At 47.0% G+C, this 17,020-nt stretch overlaps 1 protein-coding gene across 1 annotated transcript in view; it reads left to right on the forward strand.

Annotated features, from left to right (window-relative positions):
• CFAP92 (cilia and flagella associated protein 92 (putative)) overlaps positions 1-16,903 on the forward strand; it is a 30,983-nt gene extending 14,080 nt beyond the window's left edge. Inside the window, exons 10-16 of the mRNA XM_054076876.1 lie at positions 107-996; positions 2,382-2,576; positions 5,675-5,972; positions 7,710-7,874; positions 9,126-9,338; positions 11,234-11,372; positions 12,360-16,903. Of these exons, the coding sequence (XP_053932851.1) occupies positions 107-996; positions 2,382-2,576; positions 5,675-5,972; positions 7,710-7,874; positions 9,126-9,338; positions 11,234-11,372; positions 12,360-12,625 (2,166 nt within the window). The 3' untranslated portion in view covers positions 12,626-16,903. The remainder of the gene's footprint in view (positions 1-106; positions 997-2,381; positions 2,577-5,674; positions 5,973-7,709; positions 7,875-9,125; positions 9,339-11,233; positions 11,373-12,359) is intronic.
• Positions 16,904-17,020: the final 117 nt, after the last annotated feature.

Genomic DNA, 17,020 nt, shown 5'->3' on the forward strand with positions numbered 1-17,020 from the left:
CATAGCTTCTGTACTGGAAAAGCTGATTATTTTGTGAAGTTAAAAATAAAAAGGAAAAAGACTAACACTGCAAATGTCTATTTCTCCTCATCTTTTTGTTCTTTAGAGACTGTGTGTTCCCGTCTACTGCAAATACAAATTTCATAACTTTCCACCTCATCGAACTCATGGACAAGTCCATGGAACTCACGTCTACTTTAAGGATGTTAATGTGCTTCTTACAGGCTTGATGGAACCTGGGGAACTGCAGAAGTGTCTTAGAGGTCCACCTTTAGAGGTTGAAGTTCATGACCGGGATAGAAACATGGAAAATGACACAGAAAAGCCCTGTTTGTCTGGGAAAGATGGTGAAGATGAGGACCGGAACAAGGAGCGCCTCCTTGCTTGCAAATCCGCAGTCTGTAATTCTTCTACAGAGGACAAAGTGTGGCATCCGCATGGGGTAGCTAAAGTCAGTCTAACTGAATTGTTGTTAGGTAGAAAGTACTTGGCTATCAATGCTCCCATTCATAGCTGCTCAGCTCCAAGTACAGCTGCTTCCAGTGAGGAGGATAAAACAAAGAGGACAACAGAATTGGTGCGCAGTTCTACCCTGCTCAATATGGGACATTATCTACAATCAGACTCTCTTTTGAAAGTGAGAGTGGAAATGACTGTGCCATTGGCAATGCATGCACGAGCTGCTGATGCTCACGTCACAAATCGCCCGTTTGGTTATATAATCTATGTTTTTGACTACAATAATTCATCTTTATTACATGAATTGATGGAAGAGATTATGGAAATCAATGCTCAAGCCCTCCAGCTGGACTGCTATCCTGTACACTCAATGGGAATGGCTCTTGCTGCATCTAAACTGCAGACCACGCTTGAGGAAGTTTCTGAGTTGGATATTGTTACTGGTTTTCACTTGCTGGATGGAGCAACACATCTCTTTGTCTTGGAGGGATTAAAAGACAAAGCAATCAGGAGGCTGTGGGATAGACACTTTGAAAGGTAGGAGAGTTTGAGGTTTTTCATCACTTATTTCCTTTGATTCAGAGGTTTTAATTTGATTTCTCCCTCCCCATTCCTTGCTGTACAAAGATAAGTGGGCGAGTCCAAACGTGATGCTTTGTGTGTGGTTTTAGTGGGTGTGAGTCCCAGTGGCCGCTTCACTTGAGCCATAATCTTCATCACATTACATCAAAGAGCATCATTTAAGTTCAAATGAGAAGGATGGCAACGTGTACTTTTCTTTTGTTAAGCTGCTACTTGCTTTGTGGCAACAGCACTGTAATCTGCCCATTGCACAGAATAACAAATATCCTCCATGGGATCTAACCCAAACATAGGTGCTGTGAGGAAGCTGGAATTCAAGCTTTTCTCGTTTTGATTTTAGGGGAAAATGTGGCACAGTCCAAGTGAGTGTCTCCTTAAATTTAGTAGGAATTGCTATTTTTCCCTCACTGTACCATGCTGTTAATGCTCTCCTGTGGTGGTTTGTTGTCAGTTTTTTTGGGTTTTTTTATGCAAGTCACTTCATTGCAGTTACTGAAATTATTTCTTGCATGAAAAGTTGACTCTTGTCTCCGCTCACCTGTAACCTGAATTGAAGCTTTGTTTTCCTGCTATAGTACCATTTTATTGTATTTGTAGTGAAATTATGTAACTAGTGCTTTTGTTGCACCAATAAGGCTGTTAAGGGGCACAACACTGCTGAAACCGAGGTGAGTGTCCTTTCAAATGTTTGCCATGTGGCTTAAAAAGAAAATATACAATTCAGTTATGTCATGACGGTTTTGAGACTTTCTTTGTAACTTAAGACAAAATAATTTTTTCAGAACAGTCCACATGGATTGAGGGCTGTTAGAGGTTCCATCTGAAGGACAAGAGCAGAGCAGCGGCGTTAGAGGGAGTGACAGGCTGAGGTAGTTGGGCTTGTTCAGCCTGGAGAAGGGAAGGCTCCGAGGAGGCTGTATAACGACCTTCCAGTACCTGAAGGGGCTACAAGAAAGCTGGAGAGGGACTGTTTGGCTTGTAGTGATAGGATGGGGGGCAATGGGTATAAACTGGAGAGGGGCAGATTTAGACTGGACATATGGAGGAATTTCTTCCCCATGAGGGTGGTGAGGCCCTGGCCCAGGTTGCCCAGGGAAGCTGTGGCTGCCCCATCCCTGGAGGTGTTCCAGGCCAGGTTGGATGGGCCTTGGGCAGCCTGAGCCAGTGGGAGGTGTCTCTGCCCATGGCAGGGGGTGGAACTGGATGGGCTTTAAGGTCCCTTCCAACCCAAACTAATCTATGATTCCATGATTCTCTGATTCTGGGATGGTTCTGCAGGGTTGAGGACACCTGAGATGTGGGCTGATTGATTAACCTTGTCATTGGTGCCTTTGTTCCAGGACTCACAGACGTGAAGACGGGCAGCTTGAAATCCTGTATAACTCACAGCTGTCTTTCCATCAGCGCCTCTATACAGACCTGGAAGCTATCTTTTATCACTGCCCCCTCCGGCAGCCCCTCCTCACTATAACAAAGCAGCCTCTGCTGTATGTCAGAGGTGCGGTGCCGGGGGCATGTTTCCAAGCCTTGTCCAGGTATGACTCGTCCCGGTTCATAATCAAGAAATTTAAGAAATGAAATAATAGCAAAGGAGAAAGAATATTTGATACAAAAGGTAATGCTCTTGGATCTCTTTTCCCTGATGAAAGCAGTCTGTGGGCCTGATGGGTAATTCAGGCTTTAGGGCAGATGTGGTCAGACAGAAGAGCAGGGTTTTCTGACCACGGATGTAGTGCTAACGCAGTATCAGTGAGCCCAGTTTACCTTGGGCAGGAGTTTATGATCTCTACAGAAGAGAGGTGTATCGGTAAGGACAGAATATCAGCAAACACCTGAATAGAATGCAAATAGGAAGAGAAAATTCCAGTGTCAGAAGCATCAGCTGGGACATATCTGCTCTGTCCTTATAGGGGCAGGGTAGGAAGGAGCACAGGAGGCAAGCAAATAAGACTTGATGGAGCCAGAAAGTCACTTGAGCTAAGTAGAGAATTCTAAAAATGGTTTTCCTATGTTAACTAGAGAAAGAAAGAGTTTTGTGGGATCTGTATGTCTCCTAGGCCTGGCTTTTTGTTTGGGGTTTTTGATGCATGCTTTGTGGCCAGCTCTCTGCCAGCTGGGGAGCCTTGTGTGTGTACATTCTATCCATCTATGTGATTTACTGATGTAAGAGCAAATTTCCATGTCTGGTTTTATTGTTTGTTTATTTGTAAATTAAGACACATCTCTTTGAGAGGTGGGGAAAGGTGCCGTCCATCCTGGAGGTGAGGACTTGGGTTTAGAAAGCAGAGGTGAACTGGGATTGCTTTCTTCCTTGCTAGGAACAGACTGCTTTGTTTAGATTCACTTCTGAACTGAAAACCAGCAAAGCTGATGTGAAATGAATGGAAACGTTTCTTCCTGACTCAAGGAAGAGTGAATGTCTCCTGAGCACCCATCTGATTTTGCTAACAGTTGTTCCTAAGGTGTGATAATACACACAGCACTGAGGAGCAGCCTTGCCCCCTGCCCTCCCACATCCTCGTATTTTGGTAAAACACATTCGATAAGGGATGTAACCTGTCTGCTACAAATTGTACTGTGCATGTGCCAAGCTGCCCAGGCAGCTGCTGAGCAATGACCGCGGCGCAGCTTGGGGCTGGCAGGCTGCGTTGGTGCATACCTACTTGTTCCCCTTTCTGGCTGATCCATTCCAGCTCAGGAATTCCATTCCATCAGCAAAACGTCATTTAACGTCATGACTAATGAAACTATACTTCATTAAGGTAACGAAGAGACAGGCCCTTACACTTAAAGTTCTGAAGTATATCCATTCTAATGAACATGAGTACTTCTCACATACCTGTAAGTGGTTTCATGTTTATCCTGTGAGATGGTGAGAAGAATGCAGTATGGAGGTGGCTGGTGGCCATCACGATGATGTCCTTACAAGTCCTTTTATCTTCTTCTTTTTTTTTAATTCAAAAACAGTTTCTTCCTTTAGCTGTGTGCTGGCAATATTTGAGGTAGAAAATAACATAATACTCTATATTTTAGATACTTGGTAGTTTGGTTTTTTTTTTAAAATTTTATTGTGATATCTCCTGTCTAAAAAAAACAGGAAAGGAACCCAGGAGGTTGTCTGCAGTGCCTAGCTCGTCAGGTAGCTGCAGCTCCGGTTCCTGCAAGAAAAGGGAAGGTTTTGTGATGGCTGGGATCATTTTAAATGCAGGGGGTTGTTTTTCCACTAGATAGAAGTCAATCTGCAGGAACCATCCCTGTATGTTGCAGTACGCATTGCTCTACATCAGGGAGAACCTCAGGAAAGGCACTGCTAGTGGCAGAGCCCATGTCCTGGCTGCCGACTCTCTCCAGCAGCCCTCGCTCTTGGCTGGGTGAATCGTGCTGGCCAGGCACTGGGTGTTACTGATTTTGCTGGACCTTCCTTCTGTTGGGGCTGTAATTGTCCAGAGAAATACAAATCAATTCCTTGCTTGAGTCTGCAGACTGAGCTGTGCTCCAGAGCATCCTCTGACTTGGGAACTCCTGGGTTTGGGGTTCTTGTCATCAGCCACTGCTTTGATGTGTGCACAGCAGGCTCTGCTGCTTCCTCATCGATTTCCTTCTGCTGGAACTAGCCAGAAAATCAGTCTGAACTGTAGAAAAACTAGTGGACGTGTCCTTATGCACCAGTTGAATTTTTAACCTACAAATGGAGGAGTTCAAGGCCAGGTTGGATGGGCCTTGGGCAGCCTGATTTAGTGGGATGTCCCTGCCCATGGCAGGGGCGTTGGAACTAGATGATCTTTAAGGTCCCTTCCAACCCAAACTATTCTATGACTCTATGATTCTATGAATGTAAATTCACTTTGTGTCATTAATGCTGATGCAGCTTTGAAATCAGTGTTATTTGTCAGCTGCATCTGTTGTTCATCAGTAAGGGCAAAAAAATAGTGCTGCTGCAGTAGTTTCACTATTGAAGTCTTTCACATCACTTTGTAAAGTTACTCTCTGGAAATAAAGAATAGGTACGTGATAAATGAGTTTATGAATCTCCAGTTCTAGCACAAATTCACGACACTGTGTTTGGCTGCTGGTAGGTCACTGTACTTCACGGCCTCTGCTGTGGCCTGAGGGGCCGAGAACTGCCTTGACGTGTGTGCACACAGTGTGTGTCTGTGTGGGGGGCGCAATAGCTGCTCTATGTAGAGCTGCTTTTGTATTAACATTACGCATGCAGACCAAACTTAGTGAGTGAGATCAGGTGTGAGGGAAACGGGGTACTGAATAGAGTACAGAATGGAATTTGATCAGAACGAGACATAGAACAGGTAAGGCAGGATGGATTTTAGGGGGTGTTCATCGTAAATATGGGTCGTACGCTTAGAACCAGTGTGCTTTATTGTCTTTCCAGCCAGAGGCTAGAGAAAGGCAACCAATCATTGCCTTGCAGCTAGGTCTAGTGCCAGCAGCCTTCTGAGTTGGGTTTGTTGAGCTGCTCACCTTCGTTATAGCAGTATTCATGAACTGACCTGCACTTCTTGGTAAAGAGGTGCTTCAAGAAGGTTGTTTAGTTTTTCCGCAGTAATAATAACTGCAATGATTCAATGTTAGTAAGGTATTTGTAAACTAATAGCATGGTGATGTCTCTTTGCAGGCTGAGTTCCCTCCGTCACTGTAAGAGGCTGAGGGATGTAGTCCATGGGAAGTTGCTGCCCTCGGCAGAGATGATCACAGCCTTGGGTCACGAGTATGGAGCACCCCTGGCCATCAAAGATCTCTTTGCTCAGAAACCTCCATTACACTTGGTTTCCTCTGGTGACTACACAGTACCAGGAACAGTTAGCAGAGCGCAACAGGCAGCACGTTCCTCATTAGGTAACTGTAGTGAAACATGGGTGCAGAGGAAGAAAGAAAGAGCAGGCAAAATGTCTTCCAAGAGAAAGCATCTTGAGGTGAGTAGCTTGTGATATGTGAGAGGCAAACCCAGTGGCTGCAGAACTTCATATCCTTAAACAACACCTCCCTCTTCTGAAGGCTCATTAGACTTAAACACTTCTGGTGTTTGTGGGGATTGTGCAAACGTTATAGAAAGGTGCAGGGTAATAGTATTTTGCAGAAGTTGAATTGCAAATGTAATTGCTTTTCAAAAAGGAGAACAGTTCTAGTGCTTACAGGGAAACGGAGGAAAGAGATTGTTTAAAGGACTGTAATTTCTTTTGGGGGTTGGGCCATATTTTTCTTTGGCTCTTCCTTCTCTATAGCTCCCCCCTAGTCAGCCAGGCTTCAGGTGCTCGCAGGGCACTAAGCCAGCTAAACTGAGCTTTTGTATCTTGCCAGGAGAGATCTCCTTGCCTTTGAGCAACCAGAATGGCATTTATTCTTGACTAAATAAAATCGTCAGTTGCAGGCAAAGCTGAGCTGCGCTCTAAGGAAACGGTGAGGAATTTTAGAACCTCTCTGGCTTGTGACCAGCATCTGTCTACCCCTCCCGTTGCCTCACAGAAAACGTGTTGAAACTAGGTGCCTTTCTGCTAATATAGACCTCACAGAAGGGATATTCTGTGTGTTTCCAAGGTGTCAGAGTTGCTTTTTGGAGTCTATTGCTTAGTTACAGACTCTTGCTATACCGTGCTTTGTGAAGAATGTTTTTTCCCGTATATGTTTTAAGACAAAGAGGTTTTGCCAGGTGTATGGAAATCCTTGTTCCTGTGTAAAGGTTCTGTCTTGGAGATAGTGAAAGAATTTAACTACAGTCAGTCTGTTGATAAAGGAGTGTTACACTAGGCTAGAAAAGAAGACTGTATCGTAAGTAGTCATTCCTGGTGCTTGCATTTATAACGTCTTAGAAGAATGAGGGCAGCAAAGATTTTAGGCTTAATCTTTCTGTATAGCCTCCGTGTAGAGTTATTCTGTTACATGTATGGATTTAGCAGTCTTCTCAGTGAATGAGTTCTAACCAATTTTTGGTTTATATGTGCTTTTGAAACAAGAGAACTGGGGAATCCTCTGGGGAAACTGAGGAACTGGGAATCCTCTATAGGAAAGAAAATACAAAGTTACTTTTATTAACAGGTGAAGTAATGGTTCAGGCTTTTTGTTTGGAAAAAAAAAAAAAAAAAAGAGGGGAGTGGTTTTCCCAAGGAAGTGTATGCTACCGCAAATGCAATTTCACTTTCCTGCTATGGCAGAGCCCGAGTTCAAAGCTGTGATTACCATAAACACAGTAGAATGCCATTCTTAAGTCAATGAAAAGGTCGGAGGGTTTAATTATCTTTGTCAGTGGAGAGCTTTGAGGAGTCCTGATGAACAGTGTTTCCCCTGTTTCTGGATATGCTGAGTGTTAATGGAATCGGGGAAATGAAATAACTGGTCTTATTTCGTCTGGACACAATCAGCATCGACTCTGTGAGCAGAGGTCCTTCTCTGGAGAGCGCTTTGCCTCCAGCCCCTGCCGCTACCTTGGCGGCACGGCACATGCGATGGCGAAACAGGGCTTAGCTGTAGCGCTGTCTTCTGGGGAGTATTTTATTAACAAAGAACTGTTGTGTAATCCGTCAATAAATAGATTTTTTTTATTGTTTTCTTTTTATTGTTGCTGTTTTGTTAAAATTGTGGTTTTAATGTTTATAGAATCATTTCCTTGTTAGGATGTTTTGTAACTCTGGCTTACCAGTAACTTCTCTTTGCAGACTAACTCTGGGGCTGTGTGCCAACTCAAAGGAAAGACGGAAAAGCCAAAGTTTGAAGCTTTCAGGATTTCTCCTATTGATGGCAAATCCGTCTTTAACTACAGCTCCCAGACCCTGAATTCTGCAGAACTTGCAAAGCAGCAGCTGCGCCAGGAAATGGCCAAGGTGAATTGGGAATTGGAACTGGGAGATCTTTGCTTGCTGTGTGTAGCGCTGAAAGGAGAGAGAGGAGGTAGATAGGTTTGCACTGGTGACTCCCAGATAGTGCACAGGAAAGGAAGTTGGTATCCAAAAAGATCTCAGTCTGAGAGGTGTAAAGTCTGCTCTTAAAGCTGTTCGTTGTAGTCAAGTGGCCTCAGGCTGTCATTTTGGCTTCAGAATCTGATCACGTGAGTGGTCATCCAGCTCTGAGTCCCACAAATGGGAGAATTTGAGTACTGTGCTGGCATACGCAGTATTAAATGATTTGAAGAATGCATTTAGGAACACATTTGAAGAATCATGTTTATATGCTTCTGTCTGGCTGGCTTGAATCTCAAGAACAAATGCTATTTCTCAGCTGGAGGAAATTCCTGTAGCCCTGGGAAAACTGTTCCTGATAGGAGCTACAGGAGAGGTGGTTCTGCCCCTCTATTCCTCTCTTGTGAGACCTCACCTGGAGTATTGTGTCCAGTTCTGGAGTCCTCAACATAAGAAGGAGATGGAGCTGTTGGAACGGGTCCAGAGGAGGCTACAAGAGAGCTGGAGCACCTCCCATCTGAGGACAGGCTGAGAGAGTTGGGGTTGTTCAGCCTGGAGAAGAGAAGGCTCCGAGGAGACCTTGTAGCGACCTTCCGGTAGCTGAAGGGGCTACAAGAAAGCTGGGGAGGGACTGTTGACAAAGGCTTGTGGTGATAGGATGAGGGGCAATGGGTATAAACTGGAGAGGGGCAGATTTAGACTGGACGTTTCTTCCTGATGAGGGTGGTGAGGCCCTGGCCCAGGTTGTCCAGGGAAACTGTGGCTGCCCCATCCCTGGAGGTGTTCCAGGCCAGGTTGGATTGGATGGGCCTTGGGCAGCCTGAGCCAGTGGGAGGTGTCCCTGCCCATGGGAGGGTGTTGGAACTGGATGGGCTTTAAGGTCCCTTCCAACCCAAACTAATCTATGATTCTACAGTTCTCTTTTTGCACAAATAAATGTAAACGTAGTTCTTTAATTATTTTACCGAGATCCCATTACACCGCTTGTCATTAAATTCATTGTTGGATCAGAGTAGAATGATGTTTTAAAACATGTTTTAATATTTAATGATTTGTATTTTGTGTGATTTCAATTACTGATTACTTGCACTCTTAAGGAAAGAAACACCACTGGGTCTGTACCTTAGGGGCAAAGGAGAATGATGTTAACAAAAACAAATATGTATTTTTTTGTAGGAACCGAAGAAGAGATTCACTTACTGCCATGAGTACCTGTCAGCCACCTTCGAGCCAGTGGATGTGGCTGCTGCCCATAAAGAAGACTTTGCAAAATCCAAGAAGATGTGGCTGTCACCAAACGGATTTGTATTTCCTGGATTTAAGAGCAGCATGGAAAGCAACCTGCACCCTCGAGTGCCAGATGAGGCACATGTGGAGGAGTTGAGTGAGGTAATGGAAAACTGAGACAGACAGTCCAAAGTGGGCTCGTTTTGGGATGTGGTAGATTTGAAATAGGCTTTAGTGTATGGAAGTCTCTTCTAGGGGGTGCGGCGTGGGCAGTTTCTGAGGGTGACACCTGTTTGCAATCTGGGTACACTGGCACCTGGAGTTCACCCAGGTGATCTTTTGTTTGGATACACAAAGTCTACCCAATTAATTGAACGCTATCACAACACAGAGCGGAATGAGCTGAATGCTTGGAGGCTCATTTATCACATCTTGCAAAAACAGGTACGCGTTCATCAAGTTTTCAGGCTTTATTTATCTTACTTTTTTGTTTTTCCATACTTATTAAAGCAGTTTCTTCAAAAGGTTCAAGTACGGCTGAGGTGCGGTGGGTGGTGCCAGAGGATGGTTCTGCTCATCAAGGAGCAGAGAAGGGTCACTGACCAAGAGGAACAGAAACCAACCAGAGCGCTGTAATTGCTGGTGTCTTTTGCTGAAGAGCCAAAACAGAGGAGGGGAACTGGGCAGTGCAGGATCAACAGCTGACGAGCTGAAAAAGGGGGTAACAGGCTGACAGTGCAGCAGCTCATGCCCAACACCAGAGCTACCGAACTGGAAGGAATGGGGACTGTGATATTCATGTTGTATTGACCTTTGGCCCTTACTGATGGGATGAGAGAGGCAGGAGACCTGACATCTCTCTGAAACTAAGTGTAACCTGGCAGCTGTGTAGCATCAGCGCTGGCCATGGAGCAGAGAGAAAGGGGGAAGGAGGCTCCTTCTGCTCAAGCAGCGACCTCACGGGCATGAGCAGTGTTATAGTGGGTAGTGGAGATGATAGGTTGGTCCTGAATTTACCATTCCCGTTACCTGAAAGGTGGAACAAAAGCAGAAAGCTCTTAGGATCCCAATCTGAGACAGTCTGGGTTCGATATGCTGCTGGTTTTACCACTCTGGGTTTTCTTCTCAAACACAATGTGGCCATCTTCTGTCCCACCTCCTCCGGAGCTCATCTGGTTTCCTGAAGCATCTCCATGCAGCGTCTGCCCCGAGTTAGCTGTGTGGTTAGGTGAAACCACGAGAGTGCAGGGCTAACAACAGGCAGCCCAGCTAGTTTGTAGCTTAGGAAGGCCAGTCATGTCTGAACAGATCTCAGTGGCGTTCCAGCAGTGGGCAGTCAGAGGAACACAGAAAGCTGGCCTGGCTTTCAGAATCGTGATGAATATTCCTGCCACGATCCCAGTGCGCGTGCTGCTTCTCTCACCTGCTTCCTCAGGACACCTGGGCTTTCGGTCCCAAGAGTTTGATACGAATGATGGTATTTTTAGAAGCACTAGGAGAGCTTCTGCTTTCTGAAAGCAGTGTGCGTTAAGATTATCCTTGAGCTGATCTGGAGCTCTCGCTGCACTGGCAGTTCTGCACTGCCAGCCCACTACTTGCCGCTGGCAGGAGATAAATAATGAGTTAGGCGGCCCACAGATGAGAGGGGTGGCCCCAGTGCCTGTGAGTTTAGCAGCTGTGGATGAAATACAGGAAAGCACAGCTGAGCAGACCCCCTGTATCACTGCAGAGAACTGTGACATAAACACGAAGCTGAATCCCCTGCCAGGTATTCCTCAAGCATTCTGCAAGCGCCTGCGTGGTTGATACCAGGTCTGTACCAGAGTATCAGCAACTTGCTCACAAAATGGGTTTTTGTCCTCATTCATGGATATCAAACACATGAATTGAGAGGTTACAGAGAGAACCAGTTATGTAATGAGGGCTGACTTTGGTGAGATCCTGTTATGGCAGAGAGATTGATGGCTACCCAAGAGGCTGGCTAACTCACTTATGTTTTGTGCCTCTTCCCTGGTGATTTTGACCTGGCTTCTTAAAGAGTTTCCATTTTCATTTAGAAATGGCAGGAGAATGCTCTGCATGCGAACATGGAGCCAGCGCTGTCGAGAGGCAGATGGAGCTGGGGCAAACAGGCCATTGATTTTGATCTTTACAAGAAGCCACCTGAGCTCTTCATGACAACAGCCCCCGAGCCTGGTAATGGATCTGTTCAAATTAACTAATCACAAAGCTTTTATCTCAAAGCTCTGACATATGGTCCCAAAGCTTGTTTAGTTCTGTCACCAAGGAAGAGAGCTGGAATGCAAAGAGGTTTAGCAAGGACATACGTGTACAGCAAAACCATCCATACTCTGGCAAAGGGGGTGTCTTAGGATGTAAAAGTCCTCCGCCATACTCCAGTTTTACCCCTTCATTTACTGAAGTTAGACTTTGTTCTTTTGTCTAGGACAGATTCTTCTGGGCTTATTCTTCTGTAAGCGAGCTCTGTTGGCTGTCTTCTCTTCCTTTACACGGCTGGATTACAAACGATCAGCTTTGTTGGTCCCAGGGTCAGACAAAAAGCCACTTCACAGGCTGTGGGCAGTGCCAGCAGATGGGGCTGAGAGGAGCCAGTGAAGGCCGCGCTGTGCCAGCAGCCTGTGGCGTGCCTCAGAGAGCAGGCAGGGTCTCACCTTGGGTTCTCTCACAAACAGGAGCAGATGCAGAGGTATTTCATTATGAAATGGTATTTTGAGACGTTTGCCATGTGGTTCTTAGCTCAGAACTAGCTGAGATTCAAAGAATCTTTACAAGCAGAAAATTATGGATTTACTGGACTTGCTATTATCTTTCACCTTTTTTCTACAGCTTTTCTGCAGCACATTACCCTGTAACTTGCAAACCACTTTCTTTGCACAGTTCTGCTCAAGTGCTGCTTGCAGAGAAAGGATTTAGAAAGCGGTCAGGATTAATTCCCCATTCATGTGTGTTTTATGGGAGCAAGGATGGTAAATTGTCCTTGGTGTGGGCACCAGTCATTATTCTAACACCTGTATCAGTTCTTCCAGTGCGGTCCTTGTCACAAAGGTTGTTCTCTGCAGTAGAGCCTTTTAGCCTACTTTTTTTTTTAGTATCCTTTTTTTCCGTCTAACTGCTTTCTGCTGCCTGCTTTTTCTTTTACAATCTGGTGACGGCCTTATGAAGATGCTGCCTGGATCCTGCAGACTCTGTTTGATGATCCCAAGCGGAAAGCTCGCCGGTGCTGCACGGCAGCCGCTCGTGGGCCAAGAGCCAGCGCTCAGCGGTGGGAGCAGCTTGGGCTTCTGAGAGACGAAGCTCAGAAATCCTCGCTCGGGAAGGCAGGACCCATTGTGAAGGTAAAGGGTAACGTTCCCTGGGTACCGACACTGGCACCGACCACTGCGCAGCCACAGCCACCCTGCGCCTCAGGGAGGGCAGATACTGCGTGACACTGAATTCTGCACAATAAGAAGTAAAAATATCTGTTAAAACCGATGTTGGTAGCACTGGGTGACTCAATCTTACAAAGCTCTTAGAAAAACGTCTCAGCCAAGGCACAAGATGATTTATTTTAATTATTTTTTTTAAGTTCTTGGCTTTGATTCTTGGAGATAATGTGGAGAATTTCTGTTCAATTAACTAACTTGTCTGTCAGGGGGTGAGAAAAGAACAATTCTTGGCCAGCTGGCTTAGAGGCTCTAAGGGAACTGTAATGATGTCCCCAAGTGAAGTGGAGGGGTCGAGGCCTCTCTATAGCCGAGAAGCCAAACGCCTCCCCTTGTTGTGTTGATTTCCATGGTGCTGTGTGGGCTTCCTAAGCACCGTGCTCCGGCCTGTGGTGCACAGATCCCACACAGACACGCTGGTTCGTGAGACTGAAGGATTTGTGCTCATTCATATGAAAAGCTTTATGGGTGGCCTGCACCTTGCTGTTCTTTTGTTGGCTGAATCATAGGCCGTGCTTGCATAGAAATGACTGACCCAACCCCTGCGCATGCTTTCAGAGCTGCTTTTGATCAAAGGGGCTGAAGCTCGCTGTTGGCTACAAATGCTCTAGAAAAACAAACACAGGAACCATGAGAATATTGGTAACAAAAGCGGAGTTAAACCTTTGAGGCCAGCTCACTGCCACCCACCTGCTTTTATTTTGTTCCCATTTTGTGTGTCCCTGTGTCGAGTGGCCACAGGGCTGGTGTCGGGCTTTGAACTGCGCAGCCCTCTGTGCTCGGCCTCACGCTTTGGTTTGGCTGTTTGGACTATGAAACTTGTCCAGCTTGGACCCTTTGCCTGGTTCCGATAATTCCAATCTGCAGCCCTTTTTGCCTGATGGCACATCAATACTCTTGTTTGTTGATGATATAACTTAGATCTTGCACTATGTGACATTCTAACGCCATCAGCCTTGATGCTGTCATAGCCCAAGTTCTTGAATGTGTTCTTCAATCCTTCCCGCTGGAGCCCGTGGGAACCATGGCTGTTTGCCTCTCAAAACTGGCTGAGCTGTTGCAAAGACAACCCTTTCCCAAGGAGCTGGTGCTGTGTGCGGTCACCTTCAAGGCTCTGCTTTAGAAAAAAGAAGTAAAAACCCAACACCCCTAACAAACAGAACCAAACCAAACCCAGAAGGCTCTGTATTTTTAATTCTTGGGTTTTTTTTTTCCGGAGTCGCCACCTTTGCTGGTGCAGGGCTTTCTCTCTGACAGAAACGGAAAGTCCTTGGTGGGTGACACGCCTGGCTGAAGGAACACAGAATTCAGACAAGGTGGATATGTTACAGTGAAGCAGAGTCACATTAACACCTCAGCACCATTTACTTTCTGCTTATTTATAAGTGAGGGTATTTCCGGAGGGGTGACCACACTGTCTCAGCTCCACGCGCTCGTTCGGTGCCATTGCCTTTGATTCTCTGCACGTTCTTTTGCAGTTGTTCTCTGCCAGTTTGTCTCTCTCGGGTCCCCTTCTCCTGCCCCTGACTTTGTTTAAATCTTTGCTGTGGCAGTTTAGCGTTGGTTGCTGGGTGCCACGGCTTTGCCTCCGGCCCGTGCAGGTGGTGCCATTCCCTCCCCTGTCGCCCTGGCTCACCAAAGCTGCACGTTCTGCGTGGCCCGGCTGTTGCTGGAGCGCAGCGGGGATGGCTGGGCCTGCTCTGGCCGCCCTTCCCAGGGGCTCAGCCCACGGCACTGCCCCGCTGAGCCCTGCCCAGGCAGCGGGCACAGGCTTTGGTGTCCCTGACAGGATTTGTGCTACAGAAGAAAATAAGCATGTGGTTTAAAAATTAGGCTCCGGTACCTGCTTGGAGCTGGCCTGGCGCTCAGCCCGTGCACTTTACTCAGCCATGTGTGAGCGTACCCTGGCCCACGGCGTGGGACGCTCGCTGTTGGTGTTCAAGCAGTGCTTCAGCAGGTGGTGGGGCTCTCAGAGCTTGTCCGGAGCAGCCACGTGATGTTCACGCAGGACAATTTCTGCTCAGTGCTTCTACAGCCTCGAGCTGTGGGACAGCCCTGGGGACGCTGCCCAGCGAGCCTTGGCTTTGTGGCCTGGCCCGGCCTGAGCGGCTGCTTGGTTTAGCTTTGTTTGTTTCATTTTTCCCACTTAACATTAGGAATCTGTGATTTGTAACTTAAAGGTTTTGAGGCGCAAAGGTTGCACATACCCCAACCCCTCAAAGATCTCAGCTCTGGGCTTGTAAGGACCATACAAGGTGGAGCATTTCCAACCCTACTGTTCACCTGCAGCGTAGCTGCCCTCAGGCTCACCTATGGAAGAGTTCATGAGGGCGCAACAGCTTTCATTTGTCTTGTCCATGTTGTGGGGAATCCACACATTTAAAAGCTGGCTCACCTTGGAGCCCAAAGGCACTAAACTTTCCCTTTCGGCAGCGATTGCTCACCTCCTCCTTTTTTAAAGCCTGTCTGAGCACACACTGTGCTCCTGGCTCAGCCCTGCTGGTGCCAACCGGCCTCACGGCAGTGTCTCAGGTGCCCTCCCAGGAGAAGCATCAGCAGTGGCTCTGTACCAGCTCCCGCTGAGCAGCACAGCCTGAAGTGGAGTGAGACCGTGATCCCTGGGCACTACAGAGAGCGTAAGAAGCTGGAAAAGCTCCAAGGTGCAGATTTCAGGTAAGACAACCTCCTTGCTCGAAATGGCGAGAGCAGGCGCACCGTCAGTTCATGTGGTGCAGGTCAGGGTTACAGACACAGACACTGTAAGAAGAAATTACTGGGTCTGTAAATTAAATTCTTGGGGTGTATCCCAAAGAAACAAACTTATTCTCTAGGATAAGTTGTCATTCCTGGGCACTGCCCTTTGGAGCCCAGACTCCAGCACGAAGGAGGGAGGTTTGCCACTGGCAAACGCTGGGCCTCGGTGTCACCGTGTGTCAGACTGTGCTTCTCACAGCACTGCAGACCCCCCTTTAGCCCTGTGCTGCTGCCATTCCAGTCTAAGAAAAAAAATCTAAGAAAAATCTAAGAAAAATCTAAGTTCTTGAAGAGCCATTTTTAGCTTTCCACTCTAATTTAACTGCTAGAAGTTTGAAGATGTTTCATATTCTTTAACCTTTCTAAATTGAACTAAAGCAGACACAACTCCACCGCTGACAGCAAAGCTGTATTTGCTGTTTCGGTTACACAGGGAGCAACGCGGAGTGGTTTAATTGGTATTTTGTTCTTTATTTATGAGCTCTGGCCTTTATGTTGCTGTTGTGCCATCGCAGTCTAAGATACGACTTCAGTTCATGTGGTTATTCAGTTCCTGCAGCCGTGCGCCCTTTCAGAACCCTCCCATGAATCGTCACTCCTGCTTTGCACGGTCACACTTCAGCTTTCTGAGTGTGGGTCCATCGGCTCCTGCGCTGCCCCCACAGTCCACTGGGCGGAACACCAGAGTCCCAGTTTGAGGCTGTCCTCTGCCCTCCTCCAGAGCCCACACCAACCTTTAAATGCTACAGAACTGGATGAGCCAAATTCGTTATGCAAATCACATTTCTCCCAAGGGTCACTCAGCGGGAATGAATTAACATCATGGAGCAAGCGCCAGATGCGGTGCGCTCCCTGGCGAGTTTTACAGCTTTCATTGGGAAACTGCAACTCTGTTTTTCAGAGGTTGTAGATGAAGAGCTTCATCGTAGCTTTGTTACAGGTTACCCGGCTATAATCATCAGTTTCCACGATGGAACAACCCACAAGAGCCGAGGCCGCACGCCCTCCTTGAACAACAGGGAAACCCTTCCTGGATGTGCTCTGGACGCGGGTGAACAGAGGTGTGACCGTTCGCCTGTGACCCGCAGCAACTGCCTTCCAAATGAAACCATCCCCAAAGGGGAGTCCAGGGATACGGCATGAATGCGTCGCTGGATGGAACAGCCCTCACGGGGGCAATTACGAAGTCGCTGTGTCACATTTAGGGTTAGTGAGGGCAGAGCAGAAAAAAGGTTTAAACTGTCATTAAGTCTGAGGAATGCTCATGAAAAATGAGTTGTCTCAGGAGGGCTTTTAAGGAAGATGACAGCTTATATTTAAATAAAACCCCTAATTATTGTTTGTAAAAACCAAAACAAAGCAAAGGTGCCAGCGCAGGGCTTAGACCAAGGCAGAGCTCAGAACATGGAGAAGTTCTGATTAAACACAGGGAAAACCAAGCAAACGGGCACGTGTGAGGCAGCAGAACCCCCATCCCCAGAGACCCTCCCACCGCCCGGACAAGGCCACAATGGCTGCAACTGGTGCTGCCGCCCCCCCAGAGCGCATCTAAAGGTAAGTGAGGAGCTGAGTTAAACCTAAAGGCACAAACCCAGCCAACCCCTCCCCGGGGAACCCAGACTGTCCGTGTTTGGCTCCAAGCGG

The sequence above is a fragment of the Cuculus canorus genome, chromosome 11, assembly GCF_017976375.1.
Source record: "Cuculus canorus isolate bCucCan1 chromosome 11, bCucCan1.pri, whole genome shotgun sequence".
NCBI lineage: Eukaryota > Metazoa > Chordata > Aves > Cuculiformes > Cuculidae > Cuculus > Cuculus canorus.